Source organism: Hippichthys cyanospilos, chromosome 3 (assembly GCF_059441005.1).
Source record: "Hippichthys cyanospilos isolate Australia breed blue-spotted pipefish chromosome 3, RoL_Hcya_1.0, whole genome shotgun sequence".
Classification (NCBI taxonomy): Eukaryota; Metazoa; Chordata; class Actinopteri; order Syngnathiformes; family Syngnathidae; genus Hippichthys; species Hippichthys cyanospilos.
In genome coordinates, this window is record NC_142371.1 from 24,886,112 (window position 1) to 24,902,687 (window position 16,576).

The 16,576-nt window shown below is 38.9% G+C and overlaps 2 protein-coding genes across 2 annotated transcripts; both read right to left on the reverse strand.

Annotated features, from left to right (window-relative positions):
* On the reverse strand, nt 1-7,517 carry LOC148426461 (ras-related protein Rab-11A-like). Its single transcript, XM_088409505.1, has 6 exons — nt 7,424-7,517; nt 7,245-7,332; nt 4,546-4,741; nt 4,261-4,454; nt 3,647-3,727; nt 1-2,482 (listed from the first exon to the last, which is right to left on the reverse strand). The coding sequence occupies exons 2-6, from the start codon at nt 7,282-7,284 to the stop codon at nt 2,343-2,345; spliced, it is 651 nt and encodes a 216-aa protein (XP_088265631.1). The 5' UTR covers nt 7,285-7,332; nt 7,424-7,517; the 3' UTR covers nt 1-2,342.
* A 907-nt stretch (nt 7,518-8,424) lies between these two features.
* Nucleotides 8,425-16,143, reverse strand: LOC148426462 (ras-related protein Rab-11A-like). Its single transcript, XM_088409404.1, has 6 exons — nt 15,961-16,143; nt 15,189-15,559; nt 11,099-11,294; nt 9,973-10,166; nt 9,603-9,683; nt 8,425-8,845 (listed from the first exon to the last, which is right to left on the reverse strand). The coding sequence occupies exons 2-6, from the start codon at nt 15,223-15,225 to the stop codon at nt 8,727-8,729; spliced, it is 627 nt and encodes a 208-aa protein (XP_088265530.1). The 5' UTR covers nt 15,226-15,559; nt 15,961-16,143; the 3' UTR covers nt 8,425-8,726.
* Between the last annotated feature and the right edge of the window lie 433 nt (nt 16,144-16,576).

Consider the following 16,576-nt stretch of genomic DNA (forward strand, 5'->3'; position numbering starts at 1 on the left):
CACTATTACAAATCAGATTTATTTGTACATATTCCGGTGAATATACATATTAGAAGAATAGTTTTGTTTTTCCTTAAAAAAAAAAAGCCTTATCCTACACCAACCAGTTGAAAGACCTATTTAGGCCCCATAGCACACACACACACAGGTGATTGTGTGGATTTTAAATCTAGCCCTTACTAACACACTAACTTTTATTTAATTACAAAAAAAAAGAACAAAAATCCCTCCCGCAGGAAAGGCAAGCAAGTAAAAGGATTGACCTCTGCAAGGCAAAAAAAACCAAACTCCTGGTCCAGTTAAGACAGAAAGCTTTAAAAGGAGTCTCCAATATTTACATCAGAGTAAGACAAAGCGGTCCACCCCTGAGGAATCTGAAAAAGTAAGACCAGGATCCAACACGCGCATTTACGAAAACAAAATCTTCACGCCCCTCACGGAGAGGCGGGTGTCCTCACAAATATTAAGCGTGGATTTAAATCGATGCAATCAAAAGATAAAACCTAGTGTTCAATAAATATTTCGAGATGAAACATTTTGCAAATGAAAGAAGTGGCAACCGTCTCGAGGAAGGTTTGAGTGATGGCGGCAAGAAATGTTTTGTTTTTTAAGCGTGGGGTGGTTAACCTTAAACTAGTAAGCTTAACTTTGACAGCTGGGCGCGCTAAACTTCATGTGAACCTCACTTTGCTCATCCTCTCCTCCATTTAACCCTCCTCTTATGCCAAAATCCACATTCTCAAGTAAAAATAGTGAATGAAAAGAAAGTGTAGTGGCTGAATCAAATATGAATCTCAATCATGCATAATCGTGAGAGATACATCCAGGGTTGCAAAATTGGAGAATTTTCAATTGGAAATTTAAGTTAGGATTTAACAAAATGGAACTCACAGCCGAAACTAATTTATTTTCATACTTGAATCGCCTAATAAAATATATGGCTTGGATTTTGCCAGGCCATGTAAGTGTGTGATTAAAAAAATTACTTTGGTGATATTTTGGGGACCAAGGAAATGTGTTGATGCGAGTTTAAGACTTTTGCTTTTTGCTTTGCCGCCATCTTGTGACATCTACGGATGACTATGAATTAGGGCTGCACAATTAATCGAATTTTAATCGCGATCACGGTATAGGCTGTTAATTAAGATGATCCTCTGCAATAGTAACATTTAAAAAGTCATGCGCTTTTTTTATTACAAGTCAAATCAAGCACTTTATCATTCTACCACTAGAAGGCAATGTTTCCCACATGTTTGCATGACAAAAGCCTCAGCTTTTCTCATCCTAATATGTTATTTACCCGTGGCATTGAGTTTCACACCTGATTCCTAATATATACAGTGTTTGCTGTCAATAGAGACCCATTTTGAAAATTCCGCAAAAAAATTGGAATACATTTTGATTCGAAATGACCGAAAATGTCCTTTTGACTGCTAATTGATTAAAATTTGCTTAATGGTAAATAATGTGACTGGTTCTAAGTAGGCTTTTTGTTTCATTAGTTTGCACTCAGCAAGTAAGTTAGCTATGTTGCCCTGTGTGCCAAGTGCTTGCCATGTCTTGTGAATTTGTTTTATTGACTTATTTTAGTTTATTATTATTATTTGTGAGCATCAAGCCATGAAGCCTTGTTTATATACTGCTTGTTTAAGAAAGTGTAAAAAAATAGACATTTTTGACCATGATGAATACTCGTGATTAAAATTCGTGACGTCAATATTTACCAAAATAATCGTGATCATTATTTTGGCCATAGTTGCGCGGCCCTACCATGAACCCTTTTAGAGGGGGCTAGCAATTTTTGCAGGTTTTTGTGGCAGGTCAGACTTACACCCTGAGTGGTGAATTGGTGGGCACTGTGATGGGCAAGGAGAGCCATCTTCATTATCAAAATGTTTTCAGTTATGATTGCTTTGCTGCCTTTGATAACTGTAAACGTCAAAGATCGATTTTCACTGGGTTGGCGGTGAACGTTAAAACATTCACTGCTACTGAAAGTTATGGAAATCCAATTCATTTTAGCTGGTGAATGAGTTCATTTCCACAGAAACTTTCCAATTTGGAATATATTTGTAAGTACCAATCTTACCTCTCCATGGAAACATTCTGGAAAAGTACCTGAAATTTTTGCAACCCTAGATGTAAACTTTTTTTTTTGTAATGTCCCAGGAATATGAACGCTGTTCCTGAGAAAGCAACGTAACAGGAGGGCTAAATATTGATACTGCTCGTACTCCCCCTCCCAATAGTCCTTGTGCGGAAGTGAAGTGGTTATCTCTACCCACCTCTTGGTCTTCCCACCTGTCTGTCTGTCTGTCTTCATCTAACTGTCTTTGTGCGGCTCAGTTGTTCTGGCAGCACATGCCCTTGTTGGACGCGTTCTGGGTGGGCTCCACCGTGATGGGCACCACGTTGGAGGCGGGCGAGAAATCAGAGTTGCCGCTTCCCGACATCTGCCGCTGCGACACGATGTTGTAGATGGCTGAGAGACAGACACGGGAGAGCGTTACGCACTCACTGTATGTAAAACGCGTTAAGCACTCACTGTATGTAAACCCTATTCCCCAATGAATACAAACTTGTGCTTTCTTTTCAACTCCCGGAGACTCCATTAGCATACTGAAATTGGAACTGAGGTATGACAAAGTTCTCAAATGGCAAGAGGTGCAAAAACCTTCAGGCTTAGGTGAAGAAAGGTGGTCCATTTCAGGCATTTTGGGAGGCCTTTAACTCCATTCCAGTTGAGCTATACATCACATTTATCCATTGATGTGAACTAATACAAAGCAGGTGCTGAAAGGGAGCTTAGGAGGCGCTTTGAGGTCGCCTCAGTGCAGTCAGTCGCAAGAAGGCGATTAAATGGACGCTGCTGCCATCTACAGGCCATGATAGATTGTTCCGATATTTTGATGGAAAAGAACATTTCTAGTGCAGTGGATGCCGGTGCCAACTACTGCGCCGTCACCAGGTGTGCTACGAGAAATTGCCCCATTTCACCGAGTTGGATCTCTCAGTTGTTAGCTGTAAATGTGTCAAAATAAACGAAAAATCCCCCTTTCCACCCAATAACTTTCAATCCAGGCATTTTTTTTTTGCCCTTGTGTTACTACTATTGTACTAAAACTTCATAAATTAGCCTGATTAATTCATGAAATACAGTATACGCCTACAGCCATTTATTTATGTATCTAAATGATTATATTGTAGGTAAATTAGATATTAAATTGTCCTTAGCGATAAGTGGCTAAAAAAATAATACTGTATAAAAAAATACTGTACATACATACATGCATGCATATTCATACATACATACATACATACATTGATGCATCTATTGAGTTGTTTGCCGCAAATGTGTCAAAATAAACTAAAATCCTCCTTTCCACCCTATTACTATCAATCCGGGAATTTTATCTGCCATTTTGTTATTTATCAGTCATTTATTTATGTTCTAAACGATTATATTGCATGTAAATTGGACATTAAACTGTCCTTAGGGATAGGTGGCTAATACATACATATACATATACATACATGCATACATACATGCATTGCATACAAACATACATGCATACTTTAATACATTCATGGATGGATGGATGGATATTTCAAGGAAAAGTAATTTTTAGAATTACTGAGGAGTTACCTGTGAGTATCGTTTGGAAGGCGAGCTCCACATTTGACGAGTCTAAGGCCGACGTCTCCAGGAAGGACAGTCCATGTTTTTCTGAAAATAAAATCAATCAATTAAAAAAAAAAAAGATATTACCATCAGCAGCCTGTAATAAGCAGAGCCTGACAATGAAATCTGTTGAATGTGCTGAAACTGTGCAGAGAGAAGCAAAACTTGACTCTCCTTTCGGCTTTTCCCTTCGCCACAAGGAATCAACTGCCTCCATTTAAGCCTGTCTTCTGCATCCACTTCTTTCACACAGACTACCGTCGTGTTTTCTTTCACTACATCTATAAACCCCATTTTTAGCCTTCCTCTGGGACGTCCTGCCTGACAATTCAAAACTCCGCCTCCTCCAACCTATACAAACACCTTCTCTCCTCTGGACATGTCCGAACCATCTCAGTCTCCAGATAGACAAATGTCATCTCCAAAACCTCTAGCATGTGCTGTCCCTCTGATGTATTCATTCCTGGTCACTCCCAAAGAGTACCGCAGTATATTGTATAGCATTTCTGAAAATCTGTGGGTTAGAATGAGCCTGTACAAACTGACGCAATTAAATATCAATAATCTGGTTTAAGCACCCGCAAAAGCCTTGGCCTCGTCGGTGGGCACGGCTCTCAGGTGGCGGAGGTCACTTTTGTTGCCCACAAGCATGATGACGATGTTGGAGTCGGCGTGATCCTGCAGCTCCTTCAGCCAACGCTCAGCGTTCTCGTAGGTCAGGTGCTTGGCGATGTCATAGACCAGCAGCGCTCCCACTGCGCCGCGGTAGTACCTGAAAACAGAAATAGGAGGACATTCAGGACACCTATACACAAGTGAATATTTATTTTTAATGGGCTCTACAGTATGCGCATTGCACTGACGCAGAAGTGATGGCCCGGTATCGTTCCTGTCCTGCAGTGTCCCAGATTTGAGCTTTGATGGTTTTGCCCTCCACTTGGATGCTGCGTGTGGCAAACTCCACGCCGATGGTGCTCTTGCTCTCCAGGTTGAACTCATTCCGAGTGAAGCGGGACAACAGGTTACTCTTCCCGACGCCCGAGTCGCCAATCAGCACAACTAATTTGGGGGGGATACTAGGGTTAGCATGAATTCAAACTATTTAGTTTGATATTCACAAACGAATCACAATTTAATTTGGTATTACTAAGTTCCTCGTCTGATATTTGTCACGTGAGTCAGCCTGACACCATCCCATCTTTACGAAATAGGAAGTTTAATGCTACGGCTTGCGGCAAGTGCGTTGACAAACAAACCAAATCATGTTACAACACTGTCAGAGCAAATATGGCGTAAAAGACACAGCAGCTTGCTTTATCTTAAAAATGTAGTACCATTTGTGCTGAAAGTTGGGTGGAGAAGAATCCTTAGGCAACCTTTAAGATGAGGGTTAAACGTCTGTTCCACACCCATTCACGAGCACATTGTTGGCGTCTGGCATCAGATTGTCCTGACGGGGTTTATATGAAATCATCACCCCCCCATTTCTATTGACGTGGCAGCCTTCCTCAAAGCCAGTGAATGCTCACATGAGCTAGCTAAATCTAGGAGGATGAACCTGTTTGGTCAGATGAGATCAAAGCCTGCCCTATGGAATCACCTAAACGATTCTTTTTTAATTAAAATGATTAGACGGGTTAATTCAGCTCTTCGCATGACAAAACAAGCAAATATCACAAAACAAATGACTTGCCAAATTGCTTAAAATTGTAATACGTCACAAAAAAAGCAGTGAAATGCTGTATGTAAACCAGTAGCTAGTTAAGACTTTTTTATGGTTCTATTATTGACCCCTCTGGGACACAGCCATATTTGATCGTAAAAAATCATTTCAGGAAAGTAAAGTGAAAGAACAAGCTAAGAATGCCTGAAATTGGACAGCTGTGGACGTCTTCCTGTGCTGACGATGGCCAAATGGGGTGGAAGTGTGACTCAGTGTGCAGCTCGTTTGACTCGCAACAAACAGTATAGGGCCAAAAAAAAGGGAACAAAAGGAGCAGTGGAAAAAGGTCAAAAGCAATAAAACAAAAGGCACCTGACTGTCATCTGAACTTTGTCAATATAATTTCTGCCGATGCCATTCGGCTTGAATCAAATCTCATCTTCGCTTTGCTCTGTGACAAGCTTTTGCTCACATTCGCTTATACACTTCATGCAGGTATTTCCAGTTTGACAACGCTAGCTTGTTTAAGGCTCTGAAGTTCCTCTTGTTCGCGTCAAGGTACAACTATGAACAACTGTTTGCACCCGCCGATGCCAGGCTGTTTCTTTTGACATTTTGTATATCGTAAGCCACATAGCAGCTGTGGTAGTTCTAGCACTTGAACAAAAGGCATGAAAGAGTCAATTTTTTTCTTATCTTAGGGAGAAAAAAAAATCAACACATTCTTAAAGGTTCTGAGTGACTGAAATGGGACAGGAGCCAAATGTTAAGATAGCGCTGTGTGTCATGGTGATAGTATGACCTTCCTGGCTCTTACTTAAAAGCATTGGAGATACCCTTCAAAAGTTTGGGGTCACTTTGATGTTCTACCACAAAATCACAATTAAACTCGTATCCAATTTGTAATATGAGATTCTTTTAAATTTGTTTTTACATGGGTAAGATACTTGGAAAATATTTGTCGGCAACAAAAAGGGAAACAATGCATTTCTGATTAATGTTGGCAGATTAGCAGGCAGCCATCATGAGGACTGTGACAGTTTGGTCTGAGACACTGGGAGCAAATGCAATTGTGTTTTAAATAAACAGGCTAATTTAATTTAAAAAAATCTTTATTATTTTGTAATCACCATTGTTTTATGACATACTAGATGTTATAGTGCCCTTTATGTACAACATTAACACTGGGTTTGCTCTTTTTTTAAGATCTCTGTAAATCGAGTTGATTGTAATTTTAAAAAAAAAGGTCTCTCATTTATGAGCAATTGGATAGTGCCACGTAAAGCTGAACAATTTAAACATTATTTAAATGGATATCATACATTCAAATGATACAGGTGGTTCTCTTCGAGTGGAAAAAATCGAAAGTATTTCTGGTTAATTGTAATGTTATTTTTATCGGCGGTGGTGGCTTTCATACAACACACACCTAACATAACGATAGTGTTTATTCACATTGCTCTTGAAATTGAACACTTGACGCCCTTTATCGTCGTTATTGTTGAAGATTAATAGTTATCACGTGATATTTGTCGAAAGCCCAGTAAATAGACGGGGCCAATTTAAGAGTTTTTCTTTTCTTTTTTTATTGCTTTTTAGGAGCACTCTTGTGACCGTCACCTTGTCCAAAGATGATGACGTCGTCACCGCCTTGGGCAAGATAATTACTCGCCACATCGCATGCCGGTTGCCTCAGTTTTTAATAAAAGTGAGCTTATGTTTGAAGTAATGGCAACGGGGCGACATTTAAAATGCTCACGTGTTTAAGTAACAGGTGCGGTCCTCTGATAAGATGTGAAGTAGTCTGAGAAGACAAGTTTTTCATCACTCGAACGCAGGTAAACTACAGGTAGCCCGAAAGAAAAAATGGGGACGGGGGGACAAAATGGAGCGACTCACCTTTGAAGAGATAGTCGTACTCATCTTCCCGTCCCGTCATAGCTTCGTCGCACTCGAGGTGTTTGGGTTTGTCCAATCGAGCGAACTTCTATGACCAGAGAAAAGACGACAAAGCGGGAGAGAGCGTCAAAAGCCGGTCAAGCAACACGTCGTTAGCGGTGACGTTGTCTTCTCTAAACCTCGGGTGGGGGGGAGGCAGACGTGTAAGCCAAAGTTTGTGGTCGTCTTCCTCCTTCTGTCTCGGCTTTCTCGTCACCACTAGTTCCCGCAAACCCGAGCAACAGCAGCTTCGTGACGTCGCCTGTTCGTCACGCCTTCCCTCAGCTTTCATTGGTCTGAAACTGGCAGTCACGCGTCACGCACCTCAACATGATTGGTCCGCAGGGGTGTCACTCATGATTTGGGTTCCTGTAGATGACAGGCGGCTCAGAGCCTCGACAGGTGAAACCAGCAGGTCAAAGTGAGCACCGATAACAAGTACTCACGCAGTATTCAGCACGTATTTTTACTCTTCTTGGATACTGTAGTTTTACTTGTACTACCTGCAGCACCTTGACACAGGAGTTTAATTTGTGCCGAAAAACATGTGTTACGTTACGAAAACTAGTTTTGTGTAGAACGTAATACTCAACGAAACTCAAGCGCATTTAAATAAAACCACTGCTGAAAAAAAGTACTGTACATTACTTTAAAAAGCCAGAATAGGTAACACAATTGAAAACAACACATTTAAGAACAAAAATATATATTAAAAAATAGTACGATACACAATACAGTATTCTTGAGTTTAAGAGAAAAAAAAAGACCAACATTGTGTGAAATTGACCTCCACATGCCACAAGGTGGTGTGGCAAAGCATTACCTTTGTCTGAGAGTTTCACTTCAACATAGTTCATTGGCATGGATGCAACAAGATAGTGCCTAAACAGTATTTTTTTTTAAACTATTTTGTTTGCATTTTTTTCTCACCCAACGTGCATACATGGGTAGCATAAGACTGACAGCTGAATAAATAGTTGCAATATGCAATAAAAAAATCAGACTAAAGTTATACTAATGACAGTAAAGTGATCCTTTTTCTATTACTAAATGTCAGAAATATGCAAATTAGAAGGGTTTATCATGTCAATGCATACATTCAATGACATGCCAAAACATTGTAATAAAGCAGATAACATGCTGTAGTTAACATTTTGATCACAAATCATTTATTCAAGCAGGAAGACACACATGAACACCGCACATTCGCCAGCGAGCAAAGCTTCCCTTCTTAAAATGTGTACTTTAAAAAACACCTTCCAGTTGCATTTCAATTACAGCTAACCCAGGTTGAACAGTACAACAGGCGGGGTATTCATTCACATCACACTAGCCTATGCAGGTTCAAATCAGTCAATTTTGAAGAGGGGGACAAGTGTCTCATGACTTGGACCTCCTTAGTCCCCCCACACTCCCAGATGCCCACTCTCTCCTTTAGGAAGCTCAGATGTTCTTGCAGCAAGGTTTCTTCTCCTCGGTGGGCTCAATTCTGGGGGTGTTCAAGGTGACGGCGTTGATGGATCCTCGAGACACTTCCTTGCTGCTCACCTTCTTGTGAATCTCTGTTGGAGGGGGAAACCATCATCACAAAGTGAATCCATTATTAATTAATGCACAAAATGATACATTTTGTTACGTGCATTACTAGCGCCTACAAGACTGGAGTAAAACAATATTGCGCCACAAGTGAAGTACAATCAAGTCAAATGAAAACGAAAAGAAATACTGTAAAATAGAGCACAAAACATGAGAAAGAAAGGAAGTGAAATACAGAATTTAAGAAAGTAATTAAAGATAGTAAGAAAGAAGATCAAAGTACAAAGAAAACAAAAAACGAAAAATAACTAAAAAAAAAGACAAAGGAAGACAAAACTGAAAAATGAAATAAAATAAAATGAAACATTGAAAAATTCAAAACACAAAAGACATAAAAGAAATGAAGATTAAGAAAGACAGAAAACAAATAATGAACAAGAAAAAAGGAGAAAGAAGGATAAGACAAAGAAAATAAGAAACTAAAGAAAAAGTAAAGAAAAAATAAATGAAAAAGTAAATGAAAGATTGAAGAAAGAAGAATGAAAGAAAGAAAAAGCAAAAGAAAGAAAGAAAGAAACGAAGAAAGAAAGAAAGAAAGAAAGAAAGAAAGAAAGAAAGAAAGAAAGAAAGAAAGAAAGAAAGAAAGAAAGAAAGAAAGAAAGAAAGAAAGAAAGAAAGAAAGAGAAAAAATTCTTGACTGGTGGAGGTCTCTTGTTTATTGACCTTGAGCAGATGTTTTACACTAAAGGAAAAGATAAAAAAAATGAAAAATACAGGAATTACCTGTTAGGACAGTGTTGAACGCAGCCTCCACATTAGTTGACGACAAAGCGGAGGTTTCCAGGAAAAACAGACCTTCCTTGTCTTCACAAATTGGAATAAAAGAGGTACAGCACAGTCAAAAGTTTGGAAACGCCTTCAAATACAATAAACACATTATGAAAATGCACAGCTATGAACTGAAAGTCATTCCACTTCACAAAGCATCATCCACTGCATGGAAAAGAAGTACAACGTTATCTTGGAAGAAAAAAAGTGCTTACTTTTGTGCTTATTTCACTTTCAAAAACATTCCTTTATGAACATTGTTCATGTTGACAACTCTGCCCGCTACTGACAACAACGTGACGGCCAAAGGAGGCATGGCGAGTACCTGCAAAGGCCTTGGCCTCCTCCGTGGGCACCGACCTCTCCGACTCCAGGTCGGACTTATTGCCCACCAGCATGACCACGATGTTGGGGTCGGCGTGGTCGAAAAGCTCCTTCAGCCAGCGCTCCACGCTCTCGTAGGTCAGGTGCTTGGTGATGTCGTACACCAGGAGGGCTCCCACCGCGCCCCGGTAGTACCTGTTCAAAATGGTGGATATAGGTAAACCACAACAGAAAGATTTAGCATTGTCTAGATGCTACCAGATGATGGCAAAAGACTACTTTTGTCAAAATGAAGCTCCTCCACTAACTTGGAAATAGTTCCATAGCTACAAAAGTGCCACAAATGGTTAAATGAAGCTCGTCTGCTCACCTTAAAGACGTTCCTTTACACAAAGATGCCACAATATGGTCTTCAAGCTCTACTTTTCCTCAATTGACATAGGTCTCAGCACCAAAATGTAACAAGATGAAACCTTTTTTTCTAAATGAATCTGAGCTTATTTCAACAAAACACTACTTTTGTCTCAACGAGTTCTCAACTCACTTCAATTTTTTTTTGTACCAAAATACCATATTGTGGTGACAAAGCTTTACTTTTGTCCAAATCTAGCTCCTTAGCTCACTTCAATATAGTTCCTTGGCATCAAGATGGCAGTAAAACACACTTTTTTTTTTCTCAGTGAAGCTCCACAGTTCACTTCAACATAGTTCCTTTGGAAAAGCTTGTTTTCTTGTCTAAATGAAGTTTATCAACTCACTTAACCTTAAAATGCCACAATGCGGCGGTGAAGCCCACTCATTTGGTTGTTTGGCTCTTGGAAGCCATATGATGATGGAAAAGCACTACTTTTGTCTAAATTAATCTCCTGAGCTATTATAAACCATATGTGGAAACAAGATACTACACGATTGTGGTGAAACATTACTTTTATCGATGAAACTCTTCAACACACTTGACCATAGTTGCCTGACACAAGGATGAGTGCAAAACATTGCATAAAACTTTGTCCTGTCTCATAGACGCCCACGGACAATGCGGGTTGTTTTGCAGTTAGTGCGCCATCAGTGTTTGCCCTGAAAACAGCGCGAGGCACGCGCAGGTGTTTACGATGTCAGCAGCGACTCACGCCGACGTGATGGCCCGGTAGCGCTCCAGTCCCGCCGTGTCCCAGATCTGCGCTTTGATGGAGAAGCCGTTGAGCTGAACGGTGCGCGTGCTGAACTCCACGCCGATGGTGGTGCGACTGTCGTGGTTGAACTCGTTCTTGGTGAAGCGGGACAGCAGGTTGCTCTTGCCCACACCCGACTCGCCGATCAGGACCACTGAAGAGGACACACACACATAAAAAAACACCTCATGACAATGAAATCCCAGGAGACTGCACAGTCAAGTATAGAAACAACAATGTAGTATATTTACACTGTATGTTTTCACCCATTAAACTTTTAAAATTTAACTCGGGTTGTAAGACTTTGCCTGAGTCATCAGTCTGAAATTCCTCAACGACGAAAACCTGAGCTGTCACCTCATCTCTAATATTTAAGTCATTTAATTCCAAATAAATGTTTTTTTTTAAGTTTTTTAAGAGTTCAGACATTCAATCACAGGTACCTTTTTACATTTCTTTCATTTTTCTTGAAGAGTTTGGTTTCAGTTATGTCTAAAAATGATATTATATTAAAGTAGTCAATTACTTGAGGTAATTGAGTACCCGGTAATCAATCACTTTAGATAATTAAAATGTTAACATAATTGATTCCTTGAGGTACTGTACTAAAATACAAAAGTATTTTATCTTCAATACTTGAGATACTAAAGTACTGAAGTAAATGATTACTTGTGGTACTGTACTAAAATACAAAAGTATTTGTATTTGAAAGTACCATAGTGCATTCATTTAGTGCCAGCCATTTTTACACCCTTTTTTAGCACATGGGGAAAAAAAGTACCTAGTATTGAATGCATGGACCCTAAAAAACCTAAAATATATGTCTTTGGGATTGAATGAGTTCAATAAACATCTACGTCTTCACTCTCACATTTAGTTAAGCTACATCTACTAACATTGGAATTTTGGCCTGTTTTATTGCCGCTTCCTCCCACTTTCTGTGGACCCTAAAATAGCGATTACAGTACTTATAAATGCAAAACAAAAAAGGTAAAGAAACACTCTTTTTGTGTATTTACATGTCAGTAAAGCATGCAATTCTTTTCCCTAGCAAGTAAGCGTGCTCAGATTCCACTTTTGTCTCTTGAATGATAACCCTGAGGAATAATCTACTTTGTCTAGTTTGGAGGTCACTGTTCACTCTGCGGTATTGCATGTTACTTTCCTCTCCTGCTGAACTGATATTAATGCCACTTTTTTTCCAGTGACGTCCTCCACTACTCAGTAACCACTTGTACAAACAATAGCAGCAATCCCCAGTGTGTGGGCAAGCATGAAATTTTCAACTACAATGCACTGCTGAATCCAAGGAATGTATTCACTTTTTTGCACTTGATGATATACAGTACTTGTATTTTTCTCTTGTTTGGTTTTATTGGCAGGAAATGTAGTTATTACACAATGTGACATAATCTCAGTGGCACTATTTAATAGATGAAATATCACTTTTAACAAGTGATTCATTGAGTTTGTCGGGTTAATATTTAAAGAATCAGAACACTGTTGGATTTTACTGCTCTTTCCACAAGAACCATTTTAGGTTTAGGTCACAAATAAGCTGTAGTTTCAAATATTGTTTTTAATCTTTTTTTCTGCTTCTTTTACAGTACTGTATTAACTTTTTAATTAACATCAGTACTCGTCATTAGTATAAAAAACAACAGCATTTTCATTTTATAACCCCTTAAATTTGTTTACACAATGCAGTTGTAAAACAACTTCAAAAAATAGTTATATATTCTGTGTCATCTGTTTTCTCATTCATATTAAGGCAAATGCACCCTTTGGAAAATACTGTACATAATACATAGTACATAATATCCTCCATTTACACCGTAAAAAAACAAATGGCCAAATGATGTAATCTGGCAGAAAACATCATGAATTAATATTAAGTTTTCGAATTTGAATGTTAGCAGTATATTATTGATACATATATTTTATACTTCATTACATTTTAAATAATGCAGATAAACGGCATTAAAGAACATTAATACAAGTGATCTGGAAAGAAATGACCAGCATACAGTCCAGCTTTTAGGGTAATTTGGAGTAATATGTTAAAAAAAAAATTCCAGATGATAACATTTGTTATATTTGTGATATCCTGAGGCCTCCGCCCTGCAGCTGGTCCGCTCAATGGACGCAAGCACTTCCTGGAGTCGGTGGGAACAATACATTTTGTGTTTTCGGCATTAAATGAGAGCTGTATGTACTTTGAACACGCTGGCATGTAAATCAATAACTGTAATAACTATTTAATAAAACTCTAATAACTATGTAGTGCCACAAATAACCTGTTTGCCAAATCATACACAGTGAAGAATTGCCACATAAAGTAATGTGAAAGATACAGTAAATGATGACACGACTGTAATTATTATGTTAATAAGTTATCACTATGTAATAACTGTGTAATTCGCCTAATGAACATTGTATGTGTCAAAAAACTGAATGGCTAACAGACTCATGACATCTTCCTAATGCTTTTACAGTTTTCCAGTCTTTCTGGTCCCACCAAACCAGATAGCACACAGTATTGTTCTGTGTGGGATAAGCCCTAATTACCATGCTTGTCTGGTTTCAACTGCGGTGTATCTTTTTTTTTTTTGGCGAGATGCTCAACCTAACCCTTATAGGAGGAAGTTCCTCTTCCTAATCAGCATTTTCATACCGCAATATATTTTCATTTTGGCGTTGGGGTTGGTTAGTTTGACTTTTTAACTGCCGATAGATGGCACAAGATGCGGCATAGGACTTTCGTCCTATTAGGTCAGCCTATATGGCCTAATGAAAAGAACTCCTCAGATCACTTTGACGGAGTTGCCTGGTATAAAATGAGATGCTGCATGTTAGCGCCAAAGCAATACTTTTATATCAGACGTAGTACCTGAGCACCAAACCGTGAACTGCGAATGCCCGATCGTGAGTATGCAAGGTTTGACGTGTACTTTTATTTTAGCTAGTCTTAGAGTTCATTATTTTTACTTTATTAAAGCCATAGTCAGGTTATGATGTTAAAGTTCTCGTTAGATTTACTGTACTTTGATCCTTAGCTATCATTTGGTCAAGGGTTAGTTAATTTTATGATCAACTGGCTTGCTTTAATTACTTTTATTTCAGCCAAAGTTGGTGTAAGGACCTTGGGGTTAATTACATTTATTTTTAACTCATGGTCGTATTTTGATTATTTTTGGGTCATTTATTTCCATATCCCTCACACAGCATTTTAGCCAGGGTGTGGCATATTCCTAGTAGTGTGCTAAGTGGCCATGCCATGTTGATCTTTGACATGTTGTCATTATCTGGGTGAAATTTCAGCTCCCTCATGTGTTCTTTCAACGCTTTCCCTGTGATGCGATTGGACACACAGGTTAATTGAGGTAAGGCCATGGAGTTTCGTTGAGTGGGTTAGCTATTATCACTTTTACTTAATATTTATATTTTACTTTGATTGTAATGATTTTTTATTTATTATATTTTCATGAGATTAGCTATTAGACTAGGTGAGCTACCGTTATTTTAGCTAGATTTAGGATTATGATCTAAGGGTTAGGTACAGTCCATTTTAAATGCTTTGTATTTTCACTGTAATACTTTTACATTATTTTGTTTGAGTTAACTACTTTTATTTTAGCTAGAGTTATGATTACAAGGTTAGAGTTAGTTTACATTGAGTTAGTTTACAGGTAATTATGGGTTCCGATTTTAGTCAGAGTGAGGGCTAACTTATTTTTACCTAAATTTCAGTTATTTTTGGGGTTATCTGATTAGACAAACTGTGTTATCAGGAATAAGCCCTTTGCACACAGAGTTGTCTACTGGACAGATAGGTCATTTTAAGGCTACTATATTCCCTGGAGGCACAACAATGTTCTCTTTTTCAATATGAAATATGCAGTGCAAGTGTGTCATGCAGATAGAAGCGTCTGCCAAGCTTATCATAAACAAGGAAGTGTGCATGGACAGACAAGGTTGTCCCAAAGAGTTATACATGACTGTAATCCTGTTGGAATGCTCAAATAAGTCAAAGAACAAATGCACTCACCCTTGAAGACAAAATTGTAGACCTCATCAGAGCCCATGTTGCGTCCATCCACTGTTTGCCGTGTCCCCACTTCTTCTTCTGAAGGAAGTGACTCAGTCGGCAACCGGCAGCCGCCTCACGACTGACAGGTCCTCGTCAGGCTGGAGGACGGAAACCATCCGGGTTCTGGCAGACAAAAAGGCCGTTCAGCCTTCCTGCTTTCTCGCCTGCTGGCTTAGTTTTCAGGCTTGTTGGGGTGAGACATGTTGAGTGCGTAGCCAGGTCAGGGAGTGGCCAGGTTGCGGTAATGGGGGTGTGGCGCTATCAGGTGGGGAGGGGGGGATGGCAGGTGGAAAGCCCAGTTTCGGTTACACGTCTCCTGCTGGATGGGACTAGAACAACACACACATTCACCACACACAACCTTAAAGGGATAGTGCACTTATTTAGCCATTTCCAGAAGTGAATATTTATTTTGTCTAAAATTTCAAGACTAAACTGTTTCTCATGTAAAAGTAATACTTTCAGAAACACATTTTGCCACTTTCAATTAATTTAAAATGACTTCATGTGCTGAAGGTTTTGGAAAATAATCACAATGCAACTTGTGAATGTCACATGATCAACAGGTGAGCTGCGATTGGTCACTAAGCAAGCCTGGATCACATTTCACATTTCAGGTGACAGGAAGCGAAAAAAAAGTTGTACTAATTGTGCAGGAAAATTATTAAATGAATAAACTATTTAATGCTGAAATTTGAAAAATAAAATCCGGAAAAAAGTTGGCACTTACGGTAAGAAGGAGAACCTCACATAGCACGTATGTCCCCATTTGTATCACAAGATGTCACAAATTACATCACAAAATGGTTTTAAGGAATGCATGTGATTGAGCTTTTGTTCCAAAATGTCACAATTTGCATCACTGCCACCGTGTGCTGTAGTTGGACCAGAAGCAACTTACGACAAGTGGTTCTTTCCAACTATTTATGAACAAAGCAAGGCAGGGTTGGCGGCTAACTGACATACAAGCCTTAGTGACATCTTCTGATGCAAATCGTGACATCGTGGAACAAAAGCTCAATGACATGCATTCCTTAAAAACATTTTGATGCAAAGACATCTTGTGATACAAATGTTGACATGCATGCTTTGTGAGAGAAAATTACACATAAAAAAAATTCTTTGGCTAAAATTTCATTTCTTACATACGGTAAGTATTTTTTGAGAAAGTACTAGTAATTATGAGAAATAATCATACTTTTAGGGAAAATAAAGGCAATCTTATTTTTTTAGGTCAAGAGTTGTACAATCGTTAGATTTTGCAAATGTTTTTTAAGACAAATATTATGGGAATAATGTGTACTTTTCTGAGTAGTTCAATAGCCAAAGCATAAAATCTGTGTTAA

Bases quoted from the DNA above. Each gene is read 5' to 3' on its own strand.
- LOC148426461 (XM_088409505.1), bottom strand. From the start codon at position 7,284: ATGACGGGACGGGAAGATGAGTACGACTATCTCTTCAAAG. The intron at 4,455-4,545 runs GTCAGTGCAATG...TTCTGTTTTCAG, and splicing joins TACCGGGCCATCACTTCTGC to GTACTACCGCGGCGCAGTGG. The intron at 3,728-4,260 runs GTGCTTAAACCA...TTTTATTTTCAG, and splicing joins CGAGGCCAAGGCTTTTGCGG to AAAAACATGGACTGTCCTTC.
- LOC148426462 (XM_088409404.1), bottom strand. From the start codon at position 15,225: ATGGGCTCTGATGAGGTCTACAATTTTGTCTTCAAGG. The intron at 9,684-9,972 runs GTACTCGCCATG...CAATTTGTGAAG, and splicing joins GGAGGCCAAGGCCTTTGCAG to ACAAGGAAGGTCTGTTTTTC. The intron at 8,846-9,602 runs GTAATTCCTGTA...CCCCTCCAACAG, and splicing joins GTTCAACACTGTCCTAACAG to AGATTCACAAGAAGGTGAGC.